This window comes from Protopterus annectens, chromosome 13.part0, assembly GCF_019279795.1.
Source record: "Protopterus annectens isolate FY-2018-M chromosome 13.part0, PAN1.0, whole genome shotgun sequence".
Lineage (NCBI taxonomy): Eukaryota > Metazoa > Chordata > Ceratodontiformes > Protopteridae > Protopterus > Protopterus annectens.
The window spans coordinates 609,282,224-609,301,874 of record NC_056747.1 but is presented as its reverse complement, the minus strand read 5'-3'; the positions used below and the strand labels follow the sequence as shown (position 1 = coordinate 609,301,874).

The following is a 19,651-nucleotide window of genomic DNA, read 5'->3' as shown; positions in this document are numbered from 1 at the left end:
GGAGTCGGCCGACTGGCACTTGCGAACTGCTTCTGCTTCGGGCACCGCGCGGCAAGAAAGACGGAAGAAAATGGCGTCGGAAGCATATTATATACCCTGGCGCACTGACGTCAGGGAAAAAGTGACAGCAACCGACGCCGGACCAAGACTTTGGAACTCTGGCCGACTGCGGAACTGCCTGATGGCAGAATAACCCAAGTGTGATGACTGCAGCAGTGTAACACGATGAACATCTACATAAATCCTTGACAAACAGGAGTGGACGAAGGAAAAAAAAATTAAAGTTGTCACTTCTTTTCTCACTTGTTAAATAATGAACAAACACTACAGGACTGGGAAATTATGAAAGAAGAAGAAACATGACTTAAAATTAAACTAAAAAAACACAGATACACAAAAACGCCTTAGTCATGAAGGAGCAACATGATGGTGAAAATCTAACAAGCACACACAGAATCAGGAAAATGGAGATGCCAGTAATCATCCATCAAATAACTCTTATCTCCCACTTATTTTCATTCTGTAAGTCTTGAAAGTCTTATATGGCCTTTCTTATTGAGTTCGATGATGGAAAGGTGTTTCAGTATTTTAATTTTAGCATCTGTAACTTTCATGCTCATTTTGGACATCTGCATCACACTCAAGGCAGTTCTGTAGAAAAGAAAAAAGAAGATACAAGGAAGAAGAAATGGTAAATAAAGACTCTGAAATGAAATCGCTTCTAGTCTAAATTTAAACCAAATATACCATAATAAAATATTTATGCTTGACAGACTAGTTTATTACAAGCAAACTGAACTACATGGCACCCACTCTGATAATTTTCTCAAACAAGGACCCAGAAAGCACTCCCTTGCCCCATGAAAGAAAGCCCAGATAGTGTGCTTTAAAAATCTTTTGCATAACAGCAAAAAATAAGGTATCCTCATATAAGAAACATAATTCAAAGTTCCACATCTCTTTAGAAATTCTCATGCATTTTTTAAAGGACAGGTAATTGGTGATTTGTGAGAAATTTCTCTGCAGTATGCACTGGGACAACTGCTGGGAATTCCTTCCTCACAAACCACAGCTTGGCCAGTCACCCCCCCCCCCAAAACTCATTAACTTTGGGGCAAGGTTGGTATGGTTAGAGGCATATGCCACACTAGGAGAGTTTTTCTAGCCACAGAACTCATCAGCCTTGGTAATCTAATGTCTGAGAACATGCGAGCTGGGTTTCATCCAATGACAGAGAGATGGTAGCTTCTTATGTGCAGTAGTTCCTCAGATGTCAACTGATATGGTTGCTATATGTGATAATTAGAAGTTATGTACCTACCATAACGTTCCATGTTAGTTGTCTTCTCTCACCTTCTTTCTTGCTGGATGGGTTCCGAGCCGATCCTCGGCTCCGACTCGGCACTTGCTTAGCTTGAGAACTCCTTTTACCAGCTCGAGGCAACCCTATATCCCATGATGCAAGGCGAAACTACCTCAGATCTCATTTGGTAGCTAAATAACCCTGCTAATAATACTAATCCCAAAGGAAGAGCAAAACTAGCCTAGAAGAACTAGGCAAAAAGTTCTTAAGATAGACTCTCTGAAGAACTAAGGAGAGTGAATCTGATAAAGAGAAACTCTTCAAGATCTGTCCAGGCCAGGGGGAAGGAGGGAGGGACGCAAGAAAGAAGGCGAGAGAAGACAACTAACATGGAACGTTATGGTAGGTACATAACTTCTAAATGTTAAGTTGTCAATCTCGCCTTCATTCTTGCTGGATGGGACCGCGTCCCTAGCACCTGTATCCCGGGTGGCTCAATGGAACAGACTCTTGAGTACTGTGGAACCAAAACCAGCTCTGTCCCTGGAGGCCAAATCTAATTTGTAATGAGAGACAAAGGTATGAGGAGTGGCCCAAGTAGCTGCTGCACAAATGGTATCAATGGGTAGCCTATCCTGAAAGGCTGTAGAAGTGGATAGGCTCCTGGTTGAGTGTGCCTTCGGTTTTGAGGGTAGTTGCTTGCCTCTGAGCGAATACACATAAGAAATGGCGGAAGATAACCATCTGGACAAGGTCACTTTTGATACTGAAAGACCTTTCCTGTTTTCTGCATAGGAGACAAATAATTGATCTGATTTCCTGAATTGTTTAGTTCTATGCAAATAATATCTGAGCTGACGATGGACATCCAAAAAATGAAGCTTTTGTTCAGCTCTGTCAGAATAATTTGGGAAAAAAACTGGTAGATCGATGGATTGATTAATATTAGTTTGAGAAACAACTTTGGGTAGAAAGGATGGATTTGTTCTCAAGGATACCCTGTCCTTGTGAAAAACCAAGTAAGGGGAACGGATGCAGAGAGCTTGAATCTCGGATACCCTCCTTGCTGAAGTGACAGCCAGTAAGAATATTGTTTTCCAGGTCAATAACTTCAAGGAGCATGAAGCAGACGGTTCGAAGGGGGGTAAAATCAAGGATGCTAACATCAAATTCAGATCCCATTGTGGAGGAGGATGTTTTATTGGAGGCTTTAGGAGAAAAACTCCTCTCAGAAAAGCTTTGCATAGTCTATGTGACATAATGTTATGATCTTGCAAGCCAACATGATATTTGGAAATAGCCGCCAGTTCAACTTTGACTGTTGATGAAGAAGATCCCGACTGAAAAACTTCAGCCAGAAAATCTAAAACAGAATGCACAGGTGCAGTAAAGGGATCAATGTGCCTGGAGTTTGCCCAAAGGGAAAAACGTCGCCACTTGCTGGCATAAACCGTTCTGGTGGCCGACTTCAATGAAGCTATTAAGATATCTCTGACAGGATCAGAGATCATAGGAAGCCTGGCTAGGGAAGGAAGTGGAGCAACCAAGCAGTGAGGTTGAGAGAACGAATGGCCCGGTGCTGTTGACACGATTGGTGGATCAGAAGATCCGGAACTGGGTCCAGATGCCAAGGCTGCACCAGGAGGTGACGATGTAGGGTCGGAAACCAAATTTGTCAAGGCCAGTAAGGGGCAATGAGAATCAACTTGGCTCTCAAAACGGTAGCTTTCTGAATGACCTGTGGAATTAAGGGGAAAGGAGGAAAAGCGTACAGAAGTCCCCGGGGCCAATCCTGGGTTAGAGAGTCTCTCAGTGGTTGGCCTGGTAGGGGAAAGAGGGTGAAGAAGTCCGGGAATTTGTTGTTTTGGGGTGTAGCAAAAAGGTCGCAACAAGGGGTGCCCCACTTCAGAAATATCTCGTCCACTACCGATTGATTGAGAGACCACTCGTGAGGCATGAGAACGGCTCTGCTCAGCCTGTCCGCTAAGAGGTTGGACCTGCCGGGGATGTGCGTTGCTATCAGAAACCGATGAGAGGAGATTGCCCATTGCCAAAGTCTGAGAGCTTCTCGACACAAAGGATAGGACCTGGTCCCGCCCTGCTTGTTGATGTACCAGACCACAGACATATTGTCCGTTTGAACTGCAATAGTCCCCGCGGGAAGAAAGTCGTTGAGGGCTTGCAACGTTAAATGCACCGCTCTCATCTCCAGGACATTTATGTGCAGATGGTATTCGATGGGTTGCCAAGTCCTGTGGACCATCCTGCCCTGATAATGCCCCCCCCCACCCGATCAGAGAGGCATCCGTAGTGACTGTGGCAACCGGAGGAGGGGGAACAAATGGTCGGCCCTGATGAAGTAGAGGGGAAGATATCCACCAGGTTAGATGAGTCCTGCACGATTGTGTAACCAAGATTTCGTGCCTCATGGGAAGGTTCTGGAACGACCACTGAGTGAATAACATCCACTGCAGAAGACGCATGTGGAAGCGAGCTAATGGTAAAAGTACAATGGCCGCAGCCATAAGACCTAGAACCTTCAGAACCAATCTGGCTTTGACTTTGCTGCTCTGCAATAAAATCCGAACGTATTTTTGGATGTCCAGAATTCTCTGATCTGTTAGTCTGGCTAACATACTGACGGTGTTTAATTCTGCGCCTATAAAGGTGATAGATTGGCAAGGGAGCAGAGAAGATTTTTCGAAATTCACCGATATTCCCAACCTTTTGCAAAGCTGCAGAGTGTAGTCTCTGCTCTGAAGAAGCTGATGCTTGGTGGTGGCGGAGAGGAGCCAGTCGTCTAAATAAGGAAACACCTGGAATCCTTGACGTCTCAGATGAGCTGTGACCACTGCCATGCATTTGGTAAACACTCTGGGGGCTGAAGTGAGGCCAAAGGGCAGGGCTCTGAATTGATAATGACTGGTCTCTAGCCGAAAGCGGAGAAACCTCCTGGAGCATCTGTGTATCTTTATGTGATAGTACGCGTCCTGAAGGTCTATCGAGCACATCCAGTTGTCCTTGCCCAGAAAGGGCAGAATGGACTGAAGCGTGACCATTCGGAATCTTGCCTTCTTGACAAATCTGTTTAGATTGCTCAGGTCTAAAATAGGTCTCCAATCTCCCGTCCTTTTGGGGACCAAAAAGAATCTCGAGTAGACGCCGGATCCTACTTGGTCTTCTGGAACAGTCTGAACGGCTCTTTTTTCTAGGAGCTTTGAAACCTCCTGTTTTGCCAAATCCCTTTGACCGGGTGAGATGTCTGGAAGGGATTGGTGAGGTACGGGATACCTTTCGAAGGGGATTTTGTAACCCTCGGATATGATCGACTGTACCGACATGTCTTGTGAGAGGGAACGCCAGGCTACTGGGTACAGCGATATCCTTCCCCCGACTGCCTCCAAGGGTGGACAGTCGGGCAACACCTCAGGGATGCTGAAAGGGCTTATCAGGAAGAGGCTCCCTGTTGCCCTGATTCTGGGGACCCCCTGCCTCTAGGGCGGCTATTATTGTTACCCCTCTGCCTCTGGGGTAAACTGACCACGTGTCCGGCGCTGCTCCTTGGGCTTTACGGAACCACATCTTTCCTCCTTTCTGACCCTTAGGATAGGGTCTAGAAGGGTGGAAAATGGACTCCACGGCAGAAAGAGTTTTGCCGCCTTGCTCACACCTGGTCAAGGTTTCCTTCACCTGAGGTCCCAACAAAGCCGAACCGTCAAAGGGGTATTGGTGAAGGACGCCTTAAAGGGGTCCGCGAAATTACAAAGCCGCATCCAGGCCTGACGTCTAAGAGCCACTCCTGTGCCTGCGGCTCTGCTTGCTCCATCGGCTGCATAGGATATGAGCCGCATGGAGGAGTTGGTCAAAGAATTTAGGATTGCTAGCTGTGAGGCAATCTTGTCTTGAGCCCCAGCAGCTGAAGGATCCTGAACCACTTCACCTAGTTCCTTGAGAATATCTCTTTGAAGTCTGGTGAAATGACAAAGGTAGTTCAGCGAACGCATAGCAAAGGTCGCTGAAGAAAACATCCGCTTACAATACCTATCCATGGTCCTAGAATCTTTGTTAGGAGGATGGACAGGCACGGAAGGATCCGCAAGTTCCTTCTTGGTGGCCGCCACCACCACCATAGCATCAACAGAGACGCCCTTAGAAAGAAACTGCTTGTCTGAAGGGGCCGTAATAAATTTGGATGGCCTCCTGGGGACAGGTTCCACAGAATCTGGGGCTGCCCACGCCTTCCGAGTCACTACCTGCATAAGTGGGTCGAAAGGCGGAGACACCTAGGAGATGGAGGGTCGGGATCCAAAAGCCTCCAGTTATACCGACTCATCCTCGGAGGGGTCAATGGAAGGCCAGTTCCCCCTCTGTTTGAGGAGTTCAAGGATGTCTGAAAAGGAGACATCCTCAGAGGGGGACCGTGGGGAACCCTCCGACTCATCTAAGTCGGTACCAGATGTTGTAGACTCAGGGGGGTCTGTGTGTTTCCTCTTACACGTCCTCTTCCGCGGGGGTTCCCCTGCGGGATCAGGAGAAACCTCGGAAGAGGAAGTTATTCCCAATGGGGAAACCTGGGGCGATGGATCCCTGGGCCTGAGAGCAAGAGGCTGGCAAGAGACATCAACAGGCACCGAAGAGGGAGGAGCTAAAGGGATGGACCGCTGTCCTGGCTCAGGTGCCAGGACACTCCTCATCACCTCAAAGGCTCCTCCCAGGAGACCGGAATACTCCCGTTCAAGAAACAGGAATTCCGGCTCCACTGAGAGAGAAGGCTCCGAGGTCGATGTCGGTGCCGAGCTTACCAAAGCGAAGCCCCGAGAGGGAGAGCGGGTCGGACAAGGGTCCGATGCCACTAGCCCCTCGAGCCGACAAGGAAACTCAACGACCGGATCCCTCCAAGGAAGGTCTCATGGAGGAGATCGGAGCCAAGACGACGGAGCCGAAGGGGATGTATCGGCTCCGCGCCGACACGGTCGCTGTCCCGAAGCTCCGCCCGAACTCTGGAGGAGAGTCGGAGGAGGAAGTTCAAGGGGAAGAGCAATAGCCGAAGTCTGCTGAGACGGGCTATGGAGCATTTGGGCTAGTGCCTGTGACTTCAACAGCCTGCTTACCACCCTCTCTAAATCGTGCTCAGACAGCCTGGAAGATCTCGAAGATCGGCTCCGATGACTCCGTTCCGACAAAAGAGGAGACCTCGGAGCCGAGTGGATCGACTCCAAAGAAGGGGACCGAGATCTCTTCTTGGACGAAGCCATCAGAGCCGACGTCCTCTGGGTTCCAGATGGAGCCGAAGACTTTTCGGCTCCGATACTGGATAACACGTTGGCGCCAGCCGGAGCCGACAAGGCAACTGTAGACTGAGTGTCGGAGCCGGTAGGAACCGACACTACCACATCAGAGGAAGAAAGATTGGCTCCAGCCGGAGCCGATCTCGACTCCGAAGGAGTCGGAGCCACCGGGGAAGGCTTAACTACTGTAGCCTGAACCTTAGGTGGCTTTGAAGGTTTACTCGACCCAGTTTTAGTGGGTGAACCTTCTGGCTTTAATAAGCCACGGAGGATTAACTTGTTCCTCCTCTCCTGCAGGACTCTCTGGCTAAAAGAATGACATATAGCACAGGAGTCCTGCAGGTGTAAAGGCCCCAGGTAACACAAGAAGTGTGACCGTCTGTCAGAGACATTTTCTGACAGCACGAGTCACACTTCTTGAAGCCTGAGACCTTTCCTTCCCTAGACATAGTCTAAGCAAAAAACACACACACACACTGAACAGTCACACTATTAATCCCAAAAACACACACACAGATAGGGATTAAGAAAGGGTGGCCTAGGCCTAACTGAAAAATTATTAACTTTACAAAATTAACTTGAAAGTTTAATTAAAAGGGAAATAGGGTGGGCTGTAGAAAAACTACACACTATCTAATCCTAAGAAGAAAAGGGGGAGTAAAACCCTGACTAAATTGTTTGAAAATTCAAACTCACCTGAGCTGGCAAAAAAGAGACCTCTTCGCAAAGCGGCAAACGAGATCTGAGGTAGTCTCGCCTTGCATCATGGGATATAGGGTTGCCTCGAGCTGGTAAAAGGAGTTCTCAAGCTAAGCAAGTGCCGAGTCGGAGCCGAGGATCGGCTCCGAACCCATCCAGCAAGAATGAAGGCGAGATTGACAACTTAACATCAGGTGTTCTCTGCAATGGGCTAGCTATTGCAAAAAATCCAGAACAGAACATAGGCTGGAGAATGGGTAAAGATAAAAGCTCATATCTTCAATTGTTCATTCTCTTGAAACAAGAAATGGAAAAACACAAGCTTTTGGAGGACTGGTCCTTGACTATGTTTTTTTTTTTTTCATGAGCAGTTAACAAGTAAATTTTCACCAACAGCTAAAGCATGGTGATAGGACAGGTTAATAACCCAGCACCTACCAAAACTGTGGAATAAACTTCCCCTACATGTTAAGCAGTGTAACTCACTGTACTCCTTTAAACCTAATCTAGGTGACTGGCTGGGCACCCGCAAAGTTACTCCACAACCTGTTATGGTCCTCTTGGAGAAAGGACGTGTGGCCTGAGGGAGGCAAGTACTGGAAAGGCGAGAATGTTTATGAGACTCAGTGGCCTGGGAATATTTATGAATCTATAATGTTTACCCAGTTATCCAAGTTCTTCTTAAAAATGTGAATGGATTCTGCCTGACAGATTAATAAAGGTAATTTTTTTTCACGAATGAATACTTTGCGAGATAAATTCTTTCCTCACCTTTGTCTTGAATCTTTTCATTAAATAGATCAACTTTTATGTTTGTGTGTTTTAGTTGATTTAAATAACTTGCCTTGCCTGCCAAAATTATAGTACTCTAATAGTACCTGTTCGGTTGGGAATAAAGATTTTTATATATATTGTCTAACGGGGTAAGGAACTGAAAGTCTTTGCTTAATCCAGGAATATTCTGCTAAATCCAGAAACACTGCTCCACGTTTTAGCCAATGTCTATTGTTAATGTAACCTGGACATAAAATTCCACCATATTCATTAACGTGGAAGAACCTTTTATAAAGTCATGCTGGTTTAAGTATATTTCTTCTATAACCCTTATTTCATTCTTCATAATGTCTAGTAAACACTGCTTGAAACATTTACCCAGAATATGTACAAGACTAACAGTTCTATAATTATTAATATAGAAAAGTTGTGTAAAGTCTTACCATAACTATAGATGTCCTTTTCCATGTTACAGTATTCTGTACATATGGGTTTTCTCCGTTTGCTACCCAAATGTCCGACCAGTATACAAATGATTTCAGTCAGTGTATGGTGCGTGGGATGTCTGACATGGCTAGCAGTGCGTGGGCCATAAATGTGACATCTGCACGCACCACACCTCAGAATGAAGCACCCCAGTCAGAACCAGTCCTTATAAGGGTAATGCCAGTCCTGTGCCATCCAAAAAGGGAACTGCCATATAAAAGGAGGGTTAGATGGGTGGGAAGGAATATTGCAACATGGAAGAGAAGAACATCTATGGTTATGGTAAGACTTTACACAACTTTTCTATCTCCTTCTATTCAAATGTTGCAGTATTCTGTACATATGGGTGAGTGCCAAAGCTCACTGTGAGGAAGGGGGAGGTGGCCTAGTAGAATTCTCCAGGAATCCATGGAGGATTGTCCTGGCAAATCCAGCTCTGGCCCTAGAAATGTGGTCTAACTTGTAATATTTGGTGAAGGTATGCACAGAAGACCAAGTGGTTGCTTCAAGTACAGTGGAAGTGTCCAAACCCCTGATGAAGGCCCCAGAAGAGGCCATTGCCCTGGTGGAGTGTGCTTTGACAGCATCTTGCAGGGATTTCCCCTGGTGTTTGTAGCAAAAAGTAATGGCTTTGGAAATCCATCTTGAAATTGTTTGTTTAGATACTGCTTTCCCTAGGGCCCTGGGGTGGAAGGAGAGAAAACAGCTGGTCAGCCTGTCTGACAGAACTAGTTTTGTGCAGATAGAATCTCAGTTGCCTGTGCACATCCAGGGAATGACGTACTCTCTCATTGTCTCCCTGTGGATTAGGGAAGATGGTGGGTAGGTGGATTGCTTATAGTTTAAGGAAAGGTCATTAACCACCTTGGGCATGAAGGAAGGGTTAGTTCTAAGAGTTACCCTGTCCGTGTGGAATACTAGGAAGGGTGGAACAGCCACGACGGCTTGCAACTCTGACACACTTCGCGCTGAGGATAGGGCCACGAGGAGGACAGTCTTCCATGTGCAATGTTTTAGGGAAGCTTTGGCAGCTGGCTCGAATGGGGGAAATGTAAGCTTCTCTAAAACATAGTTCCGGTTCCATGAAGGGGCAGAGGGTTTTCCTTGGTGGCCTGAGATGCAGTATCCCCTTAAGGAACAGCTTTGCAGGTAGCCTGGAAGCTAAGGGGGGATAACAGAGAAAGACATGCAGAAATGGCAGACAAATGGGTCTTAATGGATGAGAATGCTAACCCTGTCTGCAATAGTTCACACAGTTAAGACAGTACTAGAGGAGTATTGCTTTCCAACGGGTCCAACTACCTTCTGAGACAGCATATGGAGAATATTTTACACTTTGATAGCTAAGATTTCCTGGTATTTGGCTTCCTGGCCTCCTGCAGGACAGTGAGCACATCCTCATTGTAAAGGTGTCTGAAAGGGATCAGAATCCTATCACCCACAAAGTGAGATGAAAAGACTGCCACTGTGGGTTGATTTGGGTTCCCTTGTGTTGTGTGAGAAGTTCCACTCTGAGGGGTAACTTGTGGTGACTGCCCTTGGATAGTTGTAAGTGGAGGGAAACCAGTGCTGTCTTGGCCAACAGGGAATCACCAGCAAGATTTTTGGTCCATCATGCTGGATCTTCAGCAGGACCTTTTTGAACAAGGGGAAAGGGGGGGGGGGTGCATAGAGAAACATCTCCTTCCAGGAAATGGAAAAGGCATCTGTTACCATAGCCTGTGGTTCTAGTAGTCTGGTGCAGAAGGAAGGAAGTTTCCTGCTAATGGAGGAGGCAAAAAGGTCTATTTTGAGGTGTAACCCACTGGTGGATCAGGTCCAGGAAGACATCCCCGTGTACCATCCATTCATGTGCCTTGGTCATGGATCTACTGAGGGAGTCTGCCTGAGAATTCTGTTGGGAGGGTATGTATACCGTCTGTAAGGTCACTCCCTGGAAGGTGGCCAGCTTCCACACTAGGGGAGCTAGTCTGCAAAGCAAATAGGATTTGGTCCCCCCTTGCTTATCGAGATACCACAGCACTGTGGTATTGTCTGTGAAAAGTTTTAAGGTCCCTGGTTGAAGTTTGGTTTGGAAGGCCTGCAAGGCCAGTAATATTGCCCTCATTTCTCAGATATTGCTGTGTTCTTTCCTGTGTGGTTCTGGACACACTCCCTGCACTTTCAGGTGCCCCAGAGTTGCTCCCCAGCCTAAGTCTGAGGCATCTGTGTACATGGTTTACTTTGGTTGAGATGGTTGTAGGGGAAGACCCGGGTTGAGGTTCACCTGATTCAACCACCAATTTATCTCCTGTTTGAGGCAGGGCAGAAGGGGTACCCTGTACTCAAGGGGATAGGAGTGCTGTGTCCAAACTGACCTCAGGTACCACTGCAGTTTCCTCATGCGGAGCCTTGCTAAAGGTATCATGGGTATAGTGGATGTCATGTAGCCCAGGAGCCTGAGGTACTGCCTTGCAGTCATTTCTGTGCTGTGAAGGATCCAAAGTAGGTAATTCGTCAAGCTTTCCACCTTTTGGGGCGGGAGGAAGGCTTTCATGATGTCTGTACAGATACTGCAACCCAAGAAGACTGTCTTGTGTAGATTCCAGTTGGGATTTTGGGAAATTGATCTGAAACCCCAGGCACTGTTGGAGTGTAATGGCAACTTGTAAGTGTTGCAGGAGGGTCTGTCTGCAGTCTGCCTGAATGAGCAGGTTGTCCACATAAGGGAATATCTGGATTCCTTTTGTCCTGCAGAAGGCAATAACTGGAGCCAGACATTTGCTGAAGACTCTGGATGCAGTGGAAAGCCCAAAGAGCAAGGCACAGAATTGAAAGTGAGAAAAGCCCACAGCGAACCTCAGGTATTTCCTGAAACTTGGCCTAATAGGGATGTGAAGATAGGCATCCTTAACATCCAAGATGGCAATGAACCCTTGAGGGAGGAGGAGCAGAAGCAGAGTCGGCAAGGTAAGCATCCTGAAGGAAGAGACTGAGAAGTGAGAGGTCCAGAATTGGCCTCCAGAGACCATCTTTTCTTGGAACCAGAAAAATCCTGGAGTAGAAGCCTCTTCCCATAGCAGACAATGGAACTGCTTGAATGGTGCCTTGAATCAAAAAGTTGTCTAGCACTGGTTGCGAGATGGGAAATTGTACTTTTGGGGGTTGTGGGATTCCCATTCCCTTTGGTGGAATGAGCCAGGTCATGAGGTACCCATTTTCTATTATAGAAAGGACCCACTTGTCTGAAGTGATAAGTCTCCACACTTGGAGACAGTGAGAGACACGTAATGAGAGAGGGATAGAGAGAGGTGGAGGGGGATCCAAGGTTGGTAGGTAGTCACACACTACCTGTCCAGTCTTGAAAGGCTGGTCTCTGGCTGGTAGATGGGGTGGCCTGTTAGGAGTGAGTTGTTTCCTAGGCCTGGTAGAGGTAGCAGACCGTGAGTGTTTTCTGATAAACTGAGTTTTGGTTGGATAATTCCTCTGAAATTTTGGAATGGGGAAACCAGGAAATGTTTTAAATATTGCATCTCCTTCCCCTTTTGTTGTAAAGACTTGAATAAATAGTCTGCCACGTTTGTGCCAAACAGATCTGTATTGTCCAAAGGAGCATCTACCAGCTTAGTTCTAAAATCATCTGGTAGGGGTTGGAGATATAGCCAGGAATACTTTCTTCAAGCTGATGCTGATACCGCTGACATGACTGAGGCCTCAGTAGCATCACAGCTGCACTTGATGGAGTTTTTGGTAACTTGAGAAGTAAGGGCAACTAGGGAACACAGTTGAGCCTTGGCAGCTGAGTCTGGGGAGTCAGACAATTCCTTGGAATTTTTTCCCAAAAGAGATAAGGCATATTTAGCCATGCGAGTCTGATAATTTGTTGCTCTGAAAGGCAGAGTGGCAGAAGTATATATTTTCTTACCCAAACGCTCCATGGTTTTGCTGTCCTTGTCAGTAGGGAGGAGGGTGGTAGAAGGCAGTGGTTTCAAAGCCTTGTCATTAGAAATGGAAATAGTGGCAGGTTCTGCAGCAGGACACTTGATTAGGAATTCTGCAGTCTCAGGGACTTTATAAAACTTATCAGGTCTGCGTGGGGCTGGGGGCTGAGAGTCTGGGATCAAGGATGCTGCTGTGAATGCATCCAGAAAAGCTGGAAGAATGGGAGCAACAACAGTAGGGGTAGGGGAATCCATCTGGACGAGGTCATAATACCTTTTTAATACCTATGTCATTTCTGATAATTCCCACTTGAAATGTTCCTTCATTTTAGCTACAGTTTCCCCAAAGGTTAGATTCTCTGCTGGGGAGTCTGGATCAAAAGATTCTGCCTCTGGGGAACCACATCCCAGGGGAGAAGGCAGCTGGGAGGCATACGAGAGGGATTCTTCCTCTTCCTTCTGAGAGGGGACTGAGGTCTGAGGCCTGGGGCTCAGGACTGGAGGAGGAATAGTGCAAGTCCCAGGTGTGGTAGGCAGTAAGGCCATAAGGCCATAAAGACATTAAACAAGCTTCGACTGAAAGCCTGCCAATCCGGAGAACTTTCAGAAGCTGGGGGACACGTTTCCTCTTTTCCTTCTTTTTGAGCGACGGCCTAGTGGGTGTCTGGACAGAGGAAGGCCTAGTGTCAGACAACTGCATTGGAATGTATGGGTCCGACGGTCCTATCTAAATTGCAGGTTCCCCCTCTGCGTCAGAAACCAATGTCGGAAAAGCCTCCGTGGACGTGCCCTCTACGCAGGATAGTCTTGGCCTTAATTTTTGGTGGTTCAGTAGGTAAGTTGGCAGAACCCTCCATACCCAATGCCAACTGTTTCAGACGTTGGTTTTCTAAATATAAGTTAAGCGCGTGGAGTCGGCTATGGAGAGTTTTATGCACAAACACCTGGCAGATGGTGCAGACCTTGTAGTCATGTGACCTACCTAAACAAAACAAGCACTGATCATGGGTGTCCTTGTGAGGTATCTGACGGCTGCACTTACACTTGCCCTTTCTGGATGACATGAACAAGCATTAAAAAACAATGACTGAAGAGAAGGTTCCCCAATGGGGTACATATCTGATTTCTCTAGAATCCGACGACCGGGAAGGCAGGAACACCTGATGTTCGACCGGCAGCTGAGAAGTCCTGAGGTCTGGTGCGTGCAGACATCACTTTTATGGCCCATGCACTGCTACCCACATCAGATGTCCCACGCACCACACAGTGACTGAAATCTTTTGTATACTGGCCGGATGTTCAGGCAGCAAGAAGAGAAAACCCACATGTACAGAATACTGCAACATGTGAATAGAAGGACATCAGTAGTTCTCCCCCTTTTAAAGATGTGTAGTATGCGACTTTCTCCAGGAGGCAGGTACAGCCCTGACCTAAATTCCTAAAACAAAGGAAACAATACAGGGCTCATTTCTATTTTATTAGTTAACATAATAGCTGAAAGTTTATATAGACAAACGGAGGTGTATTTATTTTAAATGCATTGCTAACAGATTCAGGAGATATTAAGGGACACGACTCTCCATGAACTAAAAAATATGTTAAGCCACTGCATTTACTTTCTTACTCTTCCCTATGTTTGAGAAGTGTTCGTTGAATACACTAGCTATTAACTTAGGACTGGCCAGGGATAAATTACCTATTGTAAGTGACAAAACTGGGATTTGAACCTTCCTATACAAATTAATATTTTTTTTTCAGATCTGGCTAATCCATTTTTAAAGTTCTCATTCTCATGAGAAATTTTACATTTGAGTTCTTTAGAAACTTTGTAGAATACTGCAACATATAGAACATGATGACATCTATGGCTATGGTAAGATTTTACACAACTATTCTATGTCCTTCTATTCATATGTTGCAGTATTCATAACATGAGGAAGAATACCAAAGCTCATGCAGGAGGAGGAGGACTAGGCGGAGAGGCAGTAGCACTCTTTACAGCCCTTGCAAAACCAGCACTAGACCTAGAAATGTCATCCAACTTGTAGTGTTTTGTGAAAATGTGTACAGAAGACTAGATAGCTGCTTCTAATATAGAGGAAGTATCCAGACCTTTGAAGAAAGCACCACAAGAGGACACAGCTCTAGTAGAATGAGCTTTTACTGGGGGTGCAAGAGTTTTCCTCATGAGACACACAGCAAAAGGAAATGGTTTTAGAAATCCAAGAGGAAACTGTCAGCTTGGAAACAGGCCTGCCTATGGCCATAGGGTGACAGGAAATGAAAAGGCAATCAGATTTCCTAACAAGCTTAATTTTGCCTAAATAAAATCTGAGTGGTCTATGCACATCCAAGGTGTGTAAAATCCTCTCACCAGAGGACTGTGGAGATGGAAAAAAGTGGGCAGATTAATGGATTGATTAAGTGACAACTCATTCACCACCTTGGGCATAAAGGAGGGATTGGTGCATAAGGAAACCCTATCCCTGTGAAAAACAGTAAAGGGAGAAGAGGCCATAAGTGCCTGAAGTTCTGAGACCCTTCTGGCTGAGGTGACAGACACAAGAAGAACTATTTTCCAGGTGCAAGGCTGAAGAGAACAACTACTTGCTGGTTCAAAAAGGGGTCAAGGAAGAGGAACTGGTTTCCTTGGTGGTCTGGTATGAAGTATGCATTTTAGGAAAAGTTTAACTTCCAACCTTGAAGCCAAAGGAGAAATCATAGGCAGAAAGGTAGACACTGCTGAAAGATGAGCTTTTACTGAAGAGTACTGACAATCCACTCTTCAATAATTCACCCAGGTAAGACAGAACCACTGGAACATCCACCAGCAGTGGTTGTAGGTCCTTAGAAAGACACCAGATGGAAAACTCTTTATGGAAATACAGGATTTCCTACTACTGGATTTTCTGGCTTCTTGCAATACTTGCAGCACGTCCTCAGAGAAAAAGTGTCTAAAAGGTATCAAAACCCTATCATCCAAAGAGTTAGCTGCAGGGTTGACATCTGTGGATGTATTAGAGATCCCCTGTCCTGTGTGAGGTGACTTGTGATGACTGCCCTTGGCTAAATGCAGAAGAAGGGGAAATCCAATGCCATCTTGGCCAAAAGGGAGTCACCAACAAGATTTTGGTTGTTCCTGTTGGATCATCAACAGGACTTTTTGGAGAAGCAGGAAGGGGGGAATTCATATAGAAACATCCCCTTCCAAGAGGATTGGGAACTCTGGCACAAAACTCAGAAGTTGTCTGTTCATATGGGAGGCAAAGAGATCTACCTGTGGCGTACTCCACTGGTGGGCAATGTCCAGAAACACATCCCTGTGTAACACCCATCCTTAGGATGCTCAACTTGTCCGCTACAATATTTTGAGTGGAAGGAATGTAGACTGCTTAGACGGTGAGTTGACTGAGATGCTAACTTCCAAGCTTGGAGAGCCAGTCTACACAGGAGATAAGACTTGGTCCCTCCCTGCTTGCTGACATACCAAAGGAATGTGGTGTTGTCTGTGAATCACTTAAGGGCACCAGGAAGATGTTTGAAAATTTGCAGAACAAAAATAAGAGCTCTCATCTCTTTTATGTTTATGTGTTCCCTTCTTTGGGAGGGAGACCACACATCTTGAACCTTCCAGGATGCCAGGGTTGCTCCCCATCCTAGGTCTGAAGCATCCGTAAACAGCTCCTGAGTGGGAAGAGTTGGTTGTGAGGGTAGGCCTGGATTTGAGGTAACCTGCTGAATTCACCACTTCAGTTCTTTTTTCAAGCAGGGAAGAAGGGGGAATAACAAACTCCAAAGGGAGCGCATATTGCATCCATACCTGATGACCTGAGGTACCACTGGAATTTCCTCATGTGCAGCTTGGCTAGAGACAGCATGGGGATAGTCTATACCATAAAACTCAAAAGGTGCAGAAACTCCCTGGCAGTCAGGGAATGAAGAGGGATGAGAGCCTGGAAGTAGGCAGTGAGAGAGAGAACCTTCTGGGGAGCTAAGCAAGCCAATATCCTGTCTGCAGTCTGCATCCTAGAAAAAGATGGTCTTGTGAAAGAACAAGGGCAGATTTTTGACAGTTGATGGTGAAACCTAGACTTTCCAGCAGAGACACTGTGAAGGGCAGATTCTCTTGAACAATGCCTGGAGAATGAGCTTGAAAAAGAAGATCGTCCAGGTACAGGAAAATCTGAATATCCCTTAGTCTGCAAAAAGCTATGAGAAAAGCCAAGTATTTTGTGAAGACCCTTGGAGGTGTAGACAGTCCAAAAGGCAAGGCAGAGAACTGAAAATGTGAGAAAGCAATAGTAAAGCGAAGATATTTCCTGAACCAAGGATGAATAGGGATGTGGAGGTAAGCATCATTGATGTCTAGAGACACCATGTAAGTCTGAGGAAGGATTAGGGGAAGCAGAGTGCTCAAGGACAGCATTCGAAGGTAGGAACCTTCAGAAAGGTGTTTAGGTAAGACAAGTCTAGGATGGGCCTGCAAGGACCATCTTTCCTGGGAATCAGGAATATCCTTGAGTAAAAACCTTTCCCTATTTGAGAAGGTGGAACCTCCTGAATGGTACCATAAGAAAGAAGGTTGAGAATAACTTGGGGAAAGAAATCCAGCTGTTCCTTTGGGGAATTGTGAAATACCCCTGAAGGAAGGTGGAGTCTCCCACACCATGAAGTATGCTTGGAGGATACCTGAAAGGACCCAAGAGTCCTGGGTGATCTGTTTCCAAGCAGAGAGAGACAGAAAAAAACGTAAGGAAAGGGGGCTCTGGCTGCAAAGAGGGTGGTAGTCACAGACTACCCAGCTTGCTTGGAAAGGGCTGTTTCTGAGCAGCAGGAGTAGATGATGAGGACTTGGTTGAGTATTGTTTTCTACTACTTGTTTTACTCTTGGAAGGAGTAGTTCTGGAAGGTTTCTTTACAAAGAAACCTGGTGCAGTGGTAGCATTGTCACCTCACAGCAAGAGGTCCTCCGGTTCGATTCTCAGCTGGGATCCCTTCTGTGCGGAGTCTGCATATCCTCCCTGCGTTCGTGTGGGTTTCTTCCGGGTGCTCCGGTTTCCTCCCACATAACAAAGACATACGTCTGGAGCATTTCTCCCTGGGCCTCTGCTGAAAACTGGCTTTGTTCCAAGTCGGACTTTCCCAGTAAACAAATGTTAAATAAATAATAAACTGTGTTTTAGAGGGATAGTTCCTCTGAAATCTGGGAACTGGAGAGACAAAAAAGTGTTTTAGATCTTGCAGCTCTTTGCCCTTTTCTTGTAAGGACTTAAAAAGTTCTGGAGCAGAGGCACCAAACACGGCCTTGTTGTCAAGGGGTGCAGCCGTAATTTTAGACCTTATGTCATCTGGCAAGGGCTGTGTAGTCTGAGCCAAGAGCACCTCCTGAGGACAGACACTGAAGCAGCAGCTCTGGCAGATGCCTACACTGCATCGTAGCTACACTTAATTGAATGACGTGTGACTTGAGCAGAAGGCTCAAAATGGAGGATAACTGAGCATTTGTAGGAGTGTCTGGAAGCTCTGAAATTAGCTTACTGGCGTCAGTGAGAGTGGCTAATGAATATTTTGCCATACGGGACTGGTAGTTTATGGCTCTAAATGCCAAAGTTGCTACTGTACAGACTTTCTTCCCCAACCTCTCCATAACTTTACTCTCCTTGTCTGAAGGGAGAAAGGAAGTGGAATGCAACATCTTAGAGGCCTTATCGGCAGATAGAGAAATTGCTGCTGGGTCTGCAGAGGGGCATTTAAACAGGAATTTGGAATCCTCTGGAACCTTGTAAAACCTATCCAGCCTTTTAGCGGCAGGAGGTTGAGAGTCAGAGCACTTAGAGGCTGCTGAAAAGGCATCTAAATAGGCTGGCAGCACAGGGGGAACTGCAGATGGAGACGGGGAGTCCATCTGTAGAAGGTCATATCATCTTTTTTTGAATTTCTGACATCTGAGAGCAATCTCATTTAAAGAATTCCCTCATTTTAACAATGGTTTCCCCAAAGGTAATATCTTCCCTTTGAGAATCTGTGCCATTTGATTCTTCTTCAGGGGAAGCACATCCTAAGGGAGATGAAATTTGGGCAGAGTATGCCAGCGATTCATCCCTAGATGAGTCATCTTTATCAGAGAAATCCTCAACTCTAATCCTATTTTGTGGAGAAACTGGGGAAAAGGGAGGCAGACCCCAGTAGACTGTCTCAGGATTATAAAGGCATTAAAGAGCCATTGTGAGAAGGCTTGCCAATCCACATGCTGTTCCTGGTTAACAGGAGAATGCTTAGTTTTCTGCCGCTTCTTGTGTGGGACATCCACAATGGCAGTTGTACAAACTCCTTTAATACACAGAAACAAGGGATAAGCACTTTCAAGTTAAACTCTTCATCAGATCCATAAAATAAAACTTCACTCAACCCATTTAAAAGGATTAAAACAAGTGGGAATGCATGTGTAATGTGATTTTATTGGTTGTTTTAATCCTTTTAAATGGGTTCAATGAAGTTTTATTTTATGGATCTGATGAAGAGTTTGATTCGAAAGTGCTTATCCCTTGTCTCTGTGTATTAACGGAGTTTGTACAACTGCCGTGGTGGACCGTTTGGGTTTTAGTGTTCTTTGTGCTTTTGGACTTATGTGTTTTACCTTATTGGTCCTCCTGTGCCTGGTTCTATTTATTTGCATTCTATAATATTGCTTGGGATACCTTCATGCCATATGGGACTTCAGTAATAATGAGCCTGGGTTCCCAACCTACGTTCATAGCGGACGTGTTAGTAGGATCCATCACCACCTCCACATCGGTACCCGAAGAATCACCAACTCCGAAATGGTCTTCGGGCCAACACTGGCCTTGGGAGAGACATCTGGAATTGGAGGAACAGCAGAAAAGTCAGGCCTAGACTTCTTGGCCTTCTTAATAAATGTCCCACCTGAAGGGCTTGACATATCTTCCATGGTGTTGTGTGCTAAGTACTTTAGGAGCTGGTTCTCTAAATACAAACTGAGGGAAGCTAGACAACTACGCAGGGTCTGGGGACAAAGGCCTTACAAATCGAACAGGAGGTACGGTCGTGTTTAGGGCCTAGGTACAAAAACACACAGATTATGTGAATCTTTATGTGGACTTTGCCGTCCACTTGGCAACTGCCCTTTATAGCTGACATGTAACCTCAACCACAACGTAACA

At 46.0% G+C, this 19,651-nt stretch overlaps 1 protein-coding gene across 1 annotated transcript in view; it reads right to left on the bottom strand.

Annotated features, from left to right (window-relative positions):
• Positions 1-403: 403 nt before the first annotated feature.
• Positions 404-19,651, bottom strand: part of SKA2 (spindle and kinetochore associated complex subunit 2) — a 994,265-nt gene continuing 975,017 nt past the window's right edge. The window contains exon 7 of the mRNA XM_044054275.1: positions 404-651. Within this exon, the coding sequence (XP_043910210.1) occupies positions 516-651 (136 nt within the window). The 3' untranslated portion in view covers positions 404-515. The remainder of the gene's footprint in view (positions 652-19,651) is intronic.